At 36.7% G+C, this 16,123-nt stretch overlaps 1 protein-coding gene across 1 annotated transcript; it reads right to left on the reverse strand.

The window, feature by feature from the left end:
• Nucleotides 1-1,831: 1,831 nt before the first annotated feature.
• On the reverse strand, nucleotides 1,832-2,788 carry LOC124526275 (olfactory receptor 13C4). The gene has a single exon (XM_047099161.1). It carries the CDS (start codon nucleotides 2,786-2,788, stop codon nucleotides 1,832-1,834), a length of 957 nt encoding a protein of 318 aa, XP_046955117.1.
• Between the last annotated feature and the right edge of the window lie 13,335 nt (nucleotides 2,789-16,123).

Below are 16,123 nucleotides of genomic sequence, written 5' to 3' on the forward strand. Positions count from 1 at the left end.
CAGAACTTCTAAACTGAGGTAACACTGTGTCAACTTTATACATACCAATGTAAATTAGAATCAGTTTTTGTAAGTAAAGCAAACAATCTAATATAAACATGCATATGAGACACTAGTACCCTTCCTATTGTGGAAAAGGAGGTGCTAAGGAGTTGCCTGGGACAACTAGAAGCAGGACATCGTTGTACATGCAGAAGTGTGCCTAAAACCTTGATGGCAGAGGTCAAAATCTGAAAAGAATTAAACCTGGATCAGACTGAAATACAGAGCTCATCCCAGTGGGAGTGGGCAGAGGTTAAAAAGCCTCACCCACAGGGTCTGGTACACGCCTGTCTAAATAGAATCAAAAGCAGCACCCACTGTGATCCAAGACAGAGGGAAAGGACCAGCAGCTAGAGGTTTATTGGCAGTGACAATACTCCGACTGGAAACAGACAGGCAGCAAGATTTTAGTGACCAGATTACTAGGTAAAAATCAAGATTTATCTCCAAGATGTAGACTGGCAGAGAGTACAGCTCCAAACTAGGAGGCCTGGGGCTATATGATGACTCTAAAACCAATAGGAAAGAGAAAATTTAGATAGGAACATCAGGCTGAAACCAGAGGTCACAATGGCTGGTGATGTGGCCCAATGGTATGCTGTGCTCAACATGGCAGGAAAGTCTACAGAAAGGGGGGGAAAACCTGTAATAGGTTTACTGAGGAGTTTCAATTCACTGGAGTATAAAATGAAATGATTTGCTCTTCCCAGACACTAATTTCAGCCCTCTTTCAGAGCCTGAGAAACATTTCACACAAACTGAAAAATTCTGGTTATTTTCACCCCTAAGATAATGAGCTTATTATCCTCCAGGCCATTTCTAGACTAATTCATCAGCTTAGTCTACAGCCTAGAGAGGAGAAGGTCAGCAAGCCTCCACTCATCAAGCCAAACATTAGCTCTCCTTTGCAGGCACCCCCAACCTCAAGAGGCTCTTTTGCAGCATCCTCTTTAATTGGCTTGGACTGGAACAGTCTTCCCACCCTTAGACAGGGACAGCAGTGAAACACCTCTCAGGATTCACTGAGTTCTTCATGATGTAAAATTTCCTTTGATTCTACCTTTCCCTTTCTTGAAGTTTTCTTTACATAGCTATGCAGGGAGAAGAGGCAAGGAAAAGTGGTGACTGATGTTAATAAGACTTAAGAAAGGGATAGCTGATCCTAATAACTGGAAGGTTTTTTTAAGAGGTGCTAGCTAGTGTCTTTTATCTTCAATTTGGAGTCTTCAATTCCTACATTCTATGTCAACAGGAAAAGTCAAGCTCAACATCCTCTACAGAGAGAACTACTATGAATTTGTCACTATGCCAGGTGCTTTGTGCAACTTACTGAATCTTTATAATAACACTGGGAACCGTGTTTAATTACTCCCTTTTTGCAAATAAGGAAACTAAAGTTTAGAAAGAATAAATAACTTTCCCAATATTAATTTAAGCACTTTGTGATAGGGTAGAATTTATACTCCCGCTTCTCTATTTCCAAAGCTTATGTGTGATGTTTTTCACTGTATTGCCACACATGACACCAGAAATACTAATTTCGGATATGACCATGGATGAGATTCTAATGGAACTCATGGTCTTTGTGAAACACGAATCAGACCCTGTTACAACCTGAGTTTACGGCAGACTATTATTCTTAGTAATCATAGCTAAACTTGGCCGGTGAAGACAAAGAATAAAAATCTCTCTTTATATAAACTTGCTTTCCCAAAGAAGGTCCTCAATGGTTGCCCAAAGATGCCATTTCTATTCTTTATACACTAAAGACTCACATTTCCCTGTGGTTTTATTGGTTAACAGTTTTCCAATTCAGCAAATATTTCACAGCAGCTTTTACATCTTTATTTCTCAAGCTATAGATTATAGGATTTAGCATGGGGGTCACTACCCCATAAAACATGGAAATAAGCCCCTCTGTAGCTTGCAAATTGTCATTCCGAAGGTGGTCTTGAGACTTGGGTTTGGCATACATGAAGAAGATGGTACCATAAAATATGATCACCACAGTCAGATGTGCTGAACAGGTGGAAAAGGCTTTGCGTCTCCCTGTGGCTGAGTTCATTCTCAAGATGGTGTAAAGGATGAACATATAGGAGAAAAAAATGACTATCAGTGGAAGAACCAGGAATGCCATATTTGAAACTGCTAGGGTAACATAATTGAGGGTTATATCAGCACAAGCTAGCTTAAGGACAGCTAATATCTCACATAAGAAATGATTGATAATATTATTCCCACAGAAAGGCAACTGCATGGCAAGAGATGTTTGCACAATTGAGTTGATTCCACCAGAGAGCCATGACACAGAAGCCATCAGTACATACACCACCTTGCTCATGATGATGGGGTATCTCAGAGGGTTACAGATGGCTACATAGCGATCAAAAGCCATCATGCCAAGGAGGAAACACTCTGTTGACCCCATTGCAAACCCAAAGAACATCTGCACTGCACATCCAGAGAAGGAAATGTTCCTTTTCTTTGAAATTAAGCTCACCAAAGTTGAGGGAACAGAGGAGGATGTATAGCAGATATCCAGGAAAGACAGGTTGCCCAGGAAGAAGTACATGGGGGTGTGAAGACGAGAATCAAAGATGCTTGCTATGATCAAAACACCATTGCCAATTAGAATCACTAGATACATTACTAGAATTAGAGAAAAAAAAATGATCTCAAGTTTTGGGTAACCAGAGAGTCCTAGAAGAATGAATTCTTTCACAAATGTCTTGTTTATCCTATCCATGTCCCAGCATTCAATGTATCAAAGGAAGAGCTAATAAAATGTTTTCACTCCCAAGCAACAAATGTAACAAATCTTTTGCATAACATTACTCTAGGGTGAAATCAACTGTTTTCTTTTAAGTTCTGTCATCTGCTTCTGTCATCTGTTGTTATCCTCAAAAATATTCATGCTTAGAATGCAATACTAGGATATGCCTACAATGCAATACTAGGATATAGAATGCAATACTAGGCATAGAGTTTCTATGCAGTGTCTTATGCATGAATATCTACCTAGAAGCAACCTTCCAACTGCCAAAGACACTCTGAGTTTTCTGAAAGCCCTAGAATATTTCAGACAATAAACTTGACTACTTCCTTTTTATTCAGGTCCAGTGAGAGAGTGATGGGAGGGGCAAAAGACAACTCAGCAAGGAGTGGAATTCTGATTCTGTGTTTAACAGAAATGTTTAAAACTGTAAACAAATTTTATTTGTATGCATATTTGCGTCACATTCTTATCAAATTGTGCATTTTTATAGGGCAGACATTTGATCATAGTGAATTGAATCACGTACACAGCAATTTAACATCTGCTCAAAGGCAGTTGGTTGAACTCACAGTCACAGCTCACTCTTACTATTTTATTTTTTCCTATAAGACCAGTGTAGAGATCAGCTGTGCACGAATCTGATGGAGAATCTTTGAAGAATAATTTCTCTTCATTTGTTTTATTCTCTGGCTTCAGACTTATTCTTCATAATTTATTTATTTAAGTGAACCTGAGAAAACAGTAATAATGCTTATATTTGTGTATACATGTGTAGCACTTTATACTTTATAAAAAATAATTAATCTTCTCATTATTCCTATTTTTTTTCAAATGTTAAAAACAGAATGTGGCCAAAGTTATCCAGCCCGTAAGTAAACAGTAGAACTTGAAGCTCGGATCTTTGCCAATGCACTGCAGCTGTTGGGGCGATAACACCCCAAGTTACTACACACTGTTTTCCCACCAACTAGTATCCATAAATTTTGGCCTTGGGGGAATAATGAAGAATCAACTACTTCAGTCTTTCAAATTTTTCATAGACATATAAATTACTTGAGGATCTTGTTAAAATGAAGATTCTCTTTTAGTAGGTCTGGAGTAGAGCCTGTGATTCTGCATTTTTAATAGGCTGCAAGTGTATTGAAGCACCTGGCATGGGGCCACATTTTGAGTAGCAAGGCTTTAGTTTACCTATAGTGAGTTGGCAGACTCTCCAGATGTTTCTGATCCAAATAGATTTTCTTTTGTTTTATTATATGGACTAGCTTCACAACCTAGAAAATGACCGAAAGCATACTCCTCTTGTGTTTTCCAGTGAACAAACCCCAGGGCCATATCTCACTGTTCAGTACAATTCAGAAAATAACACTATTGAAAGACAAATTTTATAGAAGAAATATAAGTTTTTGCTAGACTACTGTAATATGTATAGGATATTACTGATAGCCCAACTTGAGCTCATTCCTGCTCCAAGCTGAGTAAGGCTGGGAAAAAATATAACATGTCTGTAATCAAAGAATTCACAATTCAGTGAGACAAACAGTAAAACTATTACATACAGAACAATTAGATACAGACTGTAAACACATTGTGTGACCAGAGTGAATGTTGTAAGTGTCACAGAAAGAGTAGGTTAATAAGAAATAAAAAGCCAAGGGAGAGTGCTGGAAGAATTTCAGACAGGCTGGATCTATAAACATAGAAAAGTTGAGGCAGGTGTGGAAGACAAGAGGGGGAAGGGATATCCCAGAAGGGAGAACAGGTTGAGCAATATTTAGTAGTAAGCATATTGGCAGTACCTCCTTTTCAAACATGGAGCTTCTGTGGAGGAATAATGGGAAACATATTTGAAAGGGTAAATGAAGCAGGCATATAGAAAGGTCCAGAAGTGATGCAGAGAAATTGACACTTCTTTTTATAGGGAAGGAACCGATCATCAGAAGCATCAAGCACAATGTGAGTGTTTAGACTTGATGATATTGGCTACCCTACAAACTTGACATCATATGGTTTGATTTTATCAGGTTTTTTTTAGCAGATATGTGATACAAGCAATTACAATGTTTAGATTAATTAGGTTATTGTTAATTACTGACTGGTGCACACACTCACACAATTATCTTTTCATAATTGTCACCAGTTTTCAGGTTAGCCAAAATTGCAAACTTAGGGCTCGTGTGGACTAAGAGTTTCGAGAAGGTCAGCATAAGCTCACTACCCTACTCTCACACTGTTGTGTGATGATAGGTGCGATTTATCTATAGAGTATAATGTCTTAGAGTCAGAAGCCAAACAAAAGATGCATTCTCACTTCAGAAAAAAATCATCTAAAGAATACAGAATAGAAAATTTCAACTTGAATCAGAGGTGCAAATGAGAGCATATTAAATCTCCAAATTAGAGATGAGAAAATTGAAACTCAAAGCAATATCTAAGTGTATTTATTCAGCTAAAGGCAAGAAGTGTCTAAAGGGAAAAAAAACCTTAAATTTGTTTAAATAAAAAAAAACATTTATTCCAACAACTTATATTGCAGGATCTTATGTGCTAGATTCTGTGCTTGAAATTAGTTCACTTGATTGATGTCACATGACTAATAATGGGAAAAAAACAAAATCCAAACCTGTTTTCTTTCCAGGACTTCTGTGTCCAACAAGTAGCATTAAAATCTGTATAGAAAATATGTGTCAACAACACAAAATGGCCAGTATCTGTGGATATACTGAGGTCATAGAAGCAAAACTTGACTGTACTTGGTTAACAATGTACAAGGAAAATGGTTTAGTCTTGAGGACTTAGTACTTCTTATCATGGAGGAAGGTTCAGGGCTATGAGACAGATTCATATGCCCAGAATACTCTATTTTCTCCGAAATGAATCTACACCCACTGTACACTACTTCTTAGGATAAATCAAAGTTCTTCCAAAGTGGAGCCTGGAAAATGATCAAGGAGTGCTTTTAGATAAGGAACATGAACAATCTCATCAGCCCAGGCATGAATGCAGAAAGAAGATGGCAATACATTGACTTACCGGGAAATATGATGATGTTTCAGATCCAGCCCCTTTGAGATCCGGGGCTGGGAGAGCCTACTGGCCTCTCTTTCCAAAACAAAACAAAACAAAACAAAACAAAACAAAGCAAAACAAAACAAAACAAAAATAACCAAAAACCAAAACAAAACAAAAACACAGATGGAGTGACAATATATCTTAGGCCACTTAAAGTACTTTTGCCACCTGCTTTAAGCCTTCCCCTCCTAGACATAAATTCCCTCACCAATTCACATCCACCTTGAGCCAGATCTGTCTTGATGCCTTTATTCTTCTCCCAGAAATCTAAATTTGATACTTTATACATTTTAAGATAACAAGAGACACAAGGAAGGAAGTCACCACTGTACACCTGTGGCTTAACAAAGTGGTTACACATTATGAATGCATTTTGACTGAATAGGTAAAGGTTTACTTTTTTTTTTGGCTTTTAAGAAATTTCTCTCTATAGCATTTGTGGATTCATACTCAAGGAAATTTTAATATGCCCAAATTGTTCATTTGCATCAGGCTCTAAGTTTCAAAAAAAAGTATCTTTAGTCAGTACTAAAGAGATGTCATCTTATACAAAAATTTACCAATTTATGTAATGAAAGTACTGGAATGAATGTAGCATAGGGTTATCCTAGTGCACAAGTGCTTGGGACTTAGAAGCAAAAGCTCTAGGTTTGAGGTTCTTCTAAAATATAGTCTCAGTTTTCTCATTTGTGAAATAGTGATAAAAATAACTGCCTTACTTTTCTCACAGGTGTGTTTTCAGAAAAATTTAGGTGGCATATGGAAACTTTTTATGGATGAACAGGTATTACAAATAATAACAATAATAATAAATCATAGCTATTTCATAATAATAAATTAGTAGCTGTATGGCCTCATGCTGTTCACATTTTAAATCTGTATTTAATAATAGCTTTAACTATAGATGGAAAAGGTACAGTTGCATGGTATTCAAGACTCACCTGTATACTAACAAATTATTTCCACCTTCTAGAAGACCCAGTTACTTTCTTCTTAGTATTTATGTCAGTATTCTGAACTAAGATCAGGTTCAGCAAACAATGCCAGATTCCAAAGATGTGGAAGAGTAAATATTTGTTATGCAACGGTTGTTATAATTGTTCCCCAATTCCCAAAGCAATTTAAAATAAGAATGAGAGATCCATGAAATGTAGAAACTTCTGGTGCATTAGGGACAGTGACCCACACACCTAATTAACAGTGGTGCTGGACTACAGCTCAAAAATGAAATGACATTCTCCTACCAATGTAACTCTTGAAAACAGGGGCAAATGTTCACAAAACAAACTTTATGAAATATGAGAGCTTTTTTGTTTATAATAGCAAAGTTAATTAATTCAAAGTAAGATCTCAATTCAAGTGATAATTACCAAAAACGAAATGCTAGAATTGAAAAATGATCTGAATATTACGAATGACATGAAACAGATATTTGCTGTAAGTTAAATGCCATTTTGGGGGGATGAAAAAAAATACAGATAAGCCATAAAATAAATAAGTTTACAAGACGAAAGTGAATTCGTGTGTTTAAGACCAAGAAAAGATTTTAAAAAGTTTGGAATGGATAGTGTGGAGTGTGACTTCAGATAAGTAGATAGCACATTCCTGAATCAAAGTGTTTCAGAAGGTAGATTGAGCTGTACCATAGAAGTTAACACTTAGATTCTAATTTCCCAGTAGATGTTACATATAACTGTAAAATATTTAGATTCCGAAGGTACATTTGACAAGGCAGGCCCATGCCCAAGTAAAAAACTCACTGACCATGGACTGTGGACCCAGCTACTAACTTGGAAACAGCCCTGTCACATTGTAAACTTGGCTACAGCCCTGTTTGGCCCTGATCCTGCCACCAACACCATCTACCAAGGGACCTGCCAGGAATCATACCACCCCATGCCCCAGGTAACAGGCTCACTGACCTCAACCCTAACTGTGGACCCTGAATTGGTCCATGACCAGGCTCCAGCTACTCCTAAACAAGAGTCTTATCTTTTTAGAGACCAGACAGGTGACACATCCAAGGCAGGCCCTCAAACCTATGTCTGACTACAGATCCTGAACAGGCTCTGTAATTCTCTTCCAGTCCCCTGCAGTTTCAGGCTGGGAATGCCCTGCCTGCCCAGGGATCCACCTAGAGACACACCTGTCTGAGCCTCTGGAGGTAGACCTGCCAACCTCAGTCTGACTATAGATCATGTAGCAGCCCCAGTTACCAGCTCCAGCACTTCAGAACCACAAACAGAGAGCAGTCCTCCTCACCAAGGGACCTACCAAGATACACATGTGTCTATGTCTCTGGAGGTAGGCACTTGACTTCAGTCTGACTGCAGATCTTGAAAAGGTACCCTAAACCAGCTCCAGCTCCTCACACCATAGTTTGAGAGTGGTCCTGACCACCCAGGCCACCCAGGGGCCAGCCCAGTGAACTGTTAGGAGCCTCTCTACCCCCCAGAGACCTGGAGAGAGCTACAGGCATCTGTGTACCTGATAATAGGTCCACCACCTGAAAACCCTGAAGCATACCCTTGTCTCAGCACCAGAAATATTGACCAAGGTCCTGGAGGCAGGCCCACCTATGCAGGGACATGAGAATGTATGAAATATAAAGTTCACTGTTAAAGATAAATATAAATACAGACTGTTATATACTATGATGATGGCATGTAAATCACTTTTAGTACATAAATTAAAAGACAAAAGTAGTAAGAATAATACCACAGGGGTGCCTGGGTGGCTTAGCAGGTCACTATCTCATGGTTTGTGGGTTTGAGCTCCGCACCAGGCTCTGTGCTTTGCTGACAGCTCAGAGCTTGGAGCCCGTTTCAGATTCTGTGTCTCCCTCTCTCTCTGCCCCTCCCCTCCTCACACTCTATCTCTCTCTGCCTCTCAAAACTGAATAAACATAAAAAAAATTTTTTTTAAAGAATAACTAATACCACAGAAATGTGTTAATAGAAACATAATACAGAAAGAAGTAAAACCTAATATCAACTACATAAGAGGAAGGAGAGTAAAGGGTAAAATTTCCTTTTCTCAAAAATTTTTTAATGTTCTTTATTTTTGAGAGAGAAAGAGAGACAGAAACAGACAGACAGAGTTTGAGGAAGGGGAAGGGAGCAGAGAGAGAGGGAGACACAAAATCTGAAGCAGGCTCCAGACTGCAGGATCCAAGCTATTAGCACAGAGCCTGGCACGGAGCTTGAATTCACGAACTGTGAGATCATGACCTGAGCTGAAGTTGGACACCTAAACCGATGAGCCACCCAGGTTCCCCAAAGGGTAAAGTTTCTGTATTCAACTATAGTAAATTAATGTGAATAGACCAATAATGAGGAGAGTAAAGCAAGAACCAAAAACCTCCCAACAAAAAAGAGTCCAGGACCAGATGGATTCAGTGGTGACTTCTACCAAACATTTAAAAAAGAATTAATTCCAGTCCATCTCAAACTCTTTCCAAAAATTGAAGAAGAACAAACACTTCTAAACTCATTTCAAGAGGACAGCATTACCCTGATACCAATACCATACAAGGACACTACAAGAAAGAAAACTCTAAACAAATATCCCTGATGAATAATGATGCAAAACCTCAACACAATATAAGCAAACCAAATTCAAAATCACATTAAAAGGATCATACACAATGATCAAGTGAGATTTATCCCTGGGATACACAGATGGTTCAATATGTGCAGATCAATAAATGTGAAACTCCACATTAACAGAATGAATATTAAAAACCATATGATCAACTCAATAGATGCAGAAAGAGCATTGACAAAATTCAATACCCTTTCATGATAAAAACTCAACACATTTGGTATAAAAAGAATGTACCTCAACATAATAAAGGCTATATATGACATGCCCACAGTTAACATTATACTTAACATTAGAAAGCTAAAAGTTTTTCCTTTAAGATTAGGAATAAGACAAGAGTGCCTACTCTTGCTCCCTGTATTCAACATAGTATTTGAAATCCTTTCCAAAGCAATTAGGCAAGAAAAAGAAATAAAAGGTATCCATTGGAAAGGAACAAGTTAAATTTTTCCTGTTTGCACAAGACATTATCTTATATATAGAAAACCTTAAACATCACCCAAAAAAAACTGTTAGCACCGGGGCACCTGGGTGGCTCAGCTGGTTGAGCGGCCAACTTCGGCTCAGGTTATGATCTCCCAGTCCGTGAGTTCAAGCCCCACGTCAGGCTCTGTGCTGACAGCTCAGAGCCTGGAGCCTGTTTCAGATTCTGTGTCTCCCTCTCTCTGACGCTCCCCCATTCATACTCTGTCTCTCTCTGTCTCAAAAATAAATAAACATTAAAAAAATTTTAAAAACTGTTAGAACTAATAAACTAATTTGGGAAAGTCTTAGGATACCAAATCAACATACAAAATTCTGTTACATTTCTACACTTGAACTATCAAAAAGAGAAATTAAGAAATTGAGAACATGATCTCATTTACAATAGCGTTAAAAACAATAAAATATTTGGGAATAAATGTAACCAAGAAAACAAAAGATCTGTACACTGGAAACTATAAGATATTGGTGAAAAATTTGAAAAAGACACAAATAAATGAAAAGATATTCTGTGTTCATAGATTAGAAGAAATAATATTGTTAAAATGTCCACACTACCCAAAGCAATCTACAGTATCAATGCAATGTCTATAAAAATTCATATTTTTTTACAACAATAGAAAAAACAATCCAAAATTTTTAGGAACCACAAAGGACCCCAAATAGCCAAAGTAATTTGGAAAAAGAAAAACAAAGCTAAAGACGCCACACTCCCTTATTGCAAACAAGATTATAAAGCTTTAGTAATCAAAACAGTATTGTACTAGCATAAAAATAGACACACAGACAATGGAACAAGAATAAGTAGCTCAGAAATAAACACAGATATATATAGTCAACTAATCTTTGACAACAGTAACAAGGATACTCAATGGGGAAAGGATAGTCTCTTTAAAAAATGGTGATGGGTAAACTGGATAACCACATGTAAAAAATGAAATTGACCCATATACACCATACACAAAAGTTATCTTGAAATGGATTAAAGACCTATATATAATACCTGAAACCATAAAACTTCTAAAAGAAAACTTAGGGGAAAAGCTTCTTGACATTGATCTTTGCAATGATTTTTTTTGTATATAACACCAAAAGCACAAGCAACAAAAGCAAAGTAAAATAAAATAAAATAAAATAAAATAAAATAAAATAAAATAAAAGGGTCTACATAAAACTAAAAAACTTCTGCATAACAAAGGAATCCATCAACAAAGTGAAAAGGCAACCTAGGAAAGAAAAAATATTTGCAAACCATGTATCTGATAAGGGGTTAATATTCAAAACACATAAGAAGAAATTCATAAAACTCTAGCAAAAAACAAAAACAATAGACAAAGGAACTGAATAGACATTATTCCAAGAAAGATATTAAAATGGCCAACAGGTACAGGAAAAGGTGCTCAACATAACTAATCATCAGGAAATACAAATCAAAACCACAATGAGATAGCTCCTCATATATGTTAGGATGACTATTACAAAAAAAAAAAAACACAAACAAAAAACAAACAAACAAAAAAACCCCAAGTGATAACAAGTGTTGGTGAGGGTATGGAGTAAAGGGAAGTCTTGAACACTGTTGGTAGGAATGTAAACTGGTATAGCCATTATAGTAAACAATATGCATGTTCCTCAAAAAAATTGAAAATGCCTTATGATTCGGCAACCCCACTTATGGGTATACATCCAAAAGAAATGAAATCAGTATCTCAAAGAGATATCTGCACCCCTGTGTTTATTGCAGCATTATTCACAATGGGAAAGATACGGAAATATAGTCTAAGTGTCTGTTGATAGATGAATGGATGAAAAAAATGTGATTTATACACACACACACACACACACACACACACACACACACAGATATATATATACTGGAATATTATGTAGCCATAAAAAAGAAATGTGGCCATTTGTAATAATATAGATGGACGTGGAGTATATTATGTTAAGTGAACTAAGACACAGAAAGACAAATACTGTATTATTTCACTTACATGTGAAATATTAAAAAAAAAAAAAAAAGCTGATAGGACCAGGAGTAGAATGATGGTTGCCAGGGTTTGGGTAGTGGGAGAAAAGGAAAGATATTGGTCACAGGGTACATACTTTCAGTTATAAGATGAATAAGTTCTGGGGATCTAAAGTACAGTATGGCAATTATAGTTAATAATACTCTATCATATACTTGAAATTTGCTAAAGGAGTAGATCTTAAGTGTTCTCACCACACACACACACACACACACACACACACACACACGCACACACACATACAGAGCTTTGTGAAGTGATGGATGTGTAAATTAACTTGACTGTGGTAATCATTTCACAATGTATAACATATATTAAATCATCATGTTATATAACATATAAACTATATCATGCAACCTAATTATATACAATTTGTACTTGTCAGTCATACTTTAATAAAGTTGAAAAATGTTTTTTTCTCTCAAATTATAATTTTATTTTATTTTATTTATTTTTTTATATATATATATATGAAATTTATTGACAAATTGGTTTCCATACAACACCAGGAAAGAGCCTAAATGTCCATCAACTGATGAATGGATAAAGAAATTGTGGTTTATATACACAATGGAATACTACGTAGCAATGAGAAAAATGTTTTAAATAAAATATTTGCATTCTGAGAAGTAAATTTTGCTTATGAAAGAAAGAGCAGTATTTATGCATGCACAGACACAAACACATATGCTACCCACTCACACCACAAACCATACTATGTATACATTAAAATCCAAATGGAAATATGTCCAGATTGCCTTTATAAGATCATAGTTTAGAGCTGAACAGCTTTGTAAATATCATTTAGTAAGATCTCCCCCTCTATGAACAAGTAAACTGAAGTAAAAGTGATGACATAATATTCCAAAATCACAAAGTCACTGTTACTATATAATAAGGAATAATTTCAAACATTCTTATTCATTAGAGGAATTAGACAATAACAATAATGGGTATGAATTTTTACCAATTATCAGACAGTAGCTAGTGGACTAGCAGTAGGTTCTGAAAATATAGACCTTATATGACTGGAAGACAAAGGACTTCTATATGGGGTGATATGTTACAGGGTACTTTATGAATTGAAGAGCTATAACCAAAGTGGGGAATACCTCTGTCTATCATAAACTTTTCCATATGAATTCATAAAAGGACTAGATACAACAGATGGGAATCTTGATTCTCTTTTTGGAAGTGGCCCCTTCGGGACATGAGGTGAGAGTACATAAAGGCAATTAAACAAAAAAATGTGACAATGTGTGCAAAAAATATGTATCTTACTATTTCCCTTAGGATCTGGAAATGTACCTAACAATTGTTATGCTTGAAAGCAGAGAAGTTTGGGACAAAAATTAGTTATGGGCTACCTACTAAAAGGATCCAGGGGGAGGCATAGTTGGCAAGTGGATTACATTGGTCCATTACCCTTGCTTCTGGGCAAATAACAAGTCTTGATGGAGAGAGACACTTATTCTGGTTTTGGATTTGCATAACCTGGTAAATGAAGCAAAAACTCCTGCCACTATTTAAAGCCTAGAGCAAGAGTATTATTTTAATTTGAATTTTGGTTATCTAAAATGAAATTCAACGAGTTACAAAGCATTAAACATAATATACATTCTCATCTACAAAATGTGGACTAATGAAAATTGGAATAGACCATTGAAATCCCTGCTTATGATACTGGAGGGAGATAAGAGACTAAAAGGATGGTTTTCAGGACTGAATAAATGTGTGCTAACACTTAAACATATGTGGTATTAAAAGAAGGTCACCACTGACTATATTGCTGAGACATCTGAGGGGAAGATATGGAAAAAATGGTGGGAATGATTCAGGCACTCATAGAAACTTCTATATTTCTAAAAAATTTTCTTTTTCTTTGATTGATCCTGTATTGATTGCTGTGACATGGATCGTATTTTCGGTTCTGAGGAAAGGATCAATTGCTGAACATGACATGTGATAATACATCTAAATATTACTGCCTACATTCCTAAAAGAAAGATAATCTAGATCATTCCCTCTTTTACCTTTTTTTTTTAAGGGATTAATGGGTAAATACTAGTAGTGCAATAGTTGGATCATAGGGTAGCTCTATTTTTAAATTTTTGAGCAAACTCCACACTGTTTTCCACAGTGGCTGCACCAATTTGCATTTTCACCAACAGTGAAAGAGGGTTGCCCTTTCTCCACATCCTAGCCAACACCTCTTGTCTTGTGTTGTTGTTTTTAGCCATTCTGAGAGGTGTGAGGTGATATCTCATTGTAGTTTTGCTTTGTATTTCCCTGATGATCAGTGATGTTGAACATACTTTCATGTGCCTTTAGGCCATCTGTAGGTCTTCTTTGGAAAAGAAGAAGGGAGAAGGGAAACAGAATCTGAAGCAGGCTCCAGGCTGTGAGCTGTCAGCACAGAGCCTGACACAGGGCTTGAACTCACGGACTGTGAGATCATGACCTGAGCCGAAGTCAGCCATTTAGCAAACTTAGCCACCCAGGTGCCCCAGTCTTCTGCTCATTTTTTAATTGGATTATTTGGGGGGGGGGTGAGTTGTATTCATGCTTTATATAACTAACCCTTTATCAGATACGTCATTTGCAAGTATCTTCTCCCATTCTATATGTTGACTTTTAGTTTTGTTGATTGCCTTCTTTGCTGTGCAGAAGCTTTTGATTTTGATGAAATCTCAATATCTCAGTTTATTTTTTTCTTTTGTTTTCCTTACCTCAGGATACATATCTAGAAAGAAGTCGTTATGGCTGATTTCAAAGAGGTTACTGCCTGTGTTCTCCTCTAAGATGTTTACGGTTTCAGATTGCACATTTAGGTCTTTAATCCATTTTTAATTTATTTTTCTGTATGGTGTAAGAAAGTGGTCCAGTTTCATTCTTTTGCATGTTGCTGTCCAGCTTTCCCAGCACCATTTGTTGAAGAGTCTCTCTTTCTCCCATTGGATATTCTTTATTAATGGTTTCTGTCTTTCTCTTACCTTGTCATTGAGGCAAACTTATACGTTATACTAATACAACCCTACTCTAGTAAAAGACTAGAAAAAAGGTGAATCATTGGCCATATTTAAATTGCTGCTAGCTTTATAGGTTGGTCCTCTCGTTGAACCTAAGAGTCCTACCCCAAGGAGGTGAACCTAGGTAAAAATTAAAAAGTGGAAAGATGCCTTTTATTTCTTTGTGTTGACTAATTGCAGAGGCTAAGACTTCTAATACTACGTTGAATAACAGTGGCAAGAGTGGACATCCCTGTCTTGTTCCTGACCTTAGGAGGAAAGCTCTCACTTTTTCCCCATTGAGGATGATATTAGCATTGGGTCGTTCATATATGGCTTTTATGATCTCAAGGTATGCTCCCTCTATCCCTACTTTCTTGAGGGTTTTTATCAAGAGAGATGCTGTATTTTGTCAATTGCTTTCTCTGCATCTATTGAGAGGATCATATGGTTCTTGTCCTTTCTTTTATTGATGTGATGAATCACATTAATTGCATTGTGGATATTGAACCAGCCCTGCATCCCAGGTATAAATCCCACTTGGTCGTGGTGAATAATTTTTTTAATGTATTGTTGGAGCCAGTTGGCTAATATCTTGTTGAGGATTTTTGCATCCATGTTCATCAGGGAAATTGGTCTATAGTTTTCCTTTTTAGTGGGGTCTCTGTCTGGTTTTGGAATCAAGGGAATGCTGGCTTCATAGAAAGAGTCTGGAAGTTTTCCTTCCATTTCTATTTTTTGGAACAGTTTCAAAAGAATAGGTGTTAACTCCTTCTTAAATGTTTGGTAGAATTCCCCTGGAAAGCCATCTGGCCCTGGACTCTTGTTTTTTGGCAGCTTTTTGATTACTAATTCAATTTCCTTACTGGTTATGGGTCTGTTCAAATTTTCTATTTCTTCCTGTTTCAGTTTTGGTAGTGTATATGTTTCTAGGAATTTGTCCATTTCTTCCAGATTGCCCATTTTATTGGCATATAATTGCTCATAATATTCTCTTATTATTGTTTTTATCTCTGCTGTGTTGGTTGTGATCTCTCGTCTTTCATTCTTGATTTTATTTATTTGGGTCCTTTACTCTTTCTTTTTGATCCAACTGGCTAGTGGCT

The sequence above is a fragment of the Lynx rufus genome, unplaced genomic scaffold (assembly GCF_022079265.1).
Source record: "Lynx rufus isolate CCGP_SWC_20201006 ecotype Redwood Valley unplaced genomic scaffold, mLynRuf1.p SCAF_10, whole genome shotgun sequence".
NCBI classification, from domain to species: domain Eukaryota; kingdom Metazoa; phylum Chordata; class Mammalia; order Carnivora; family Felidae; genus Lynx; species Lynx rufus.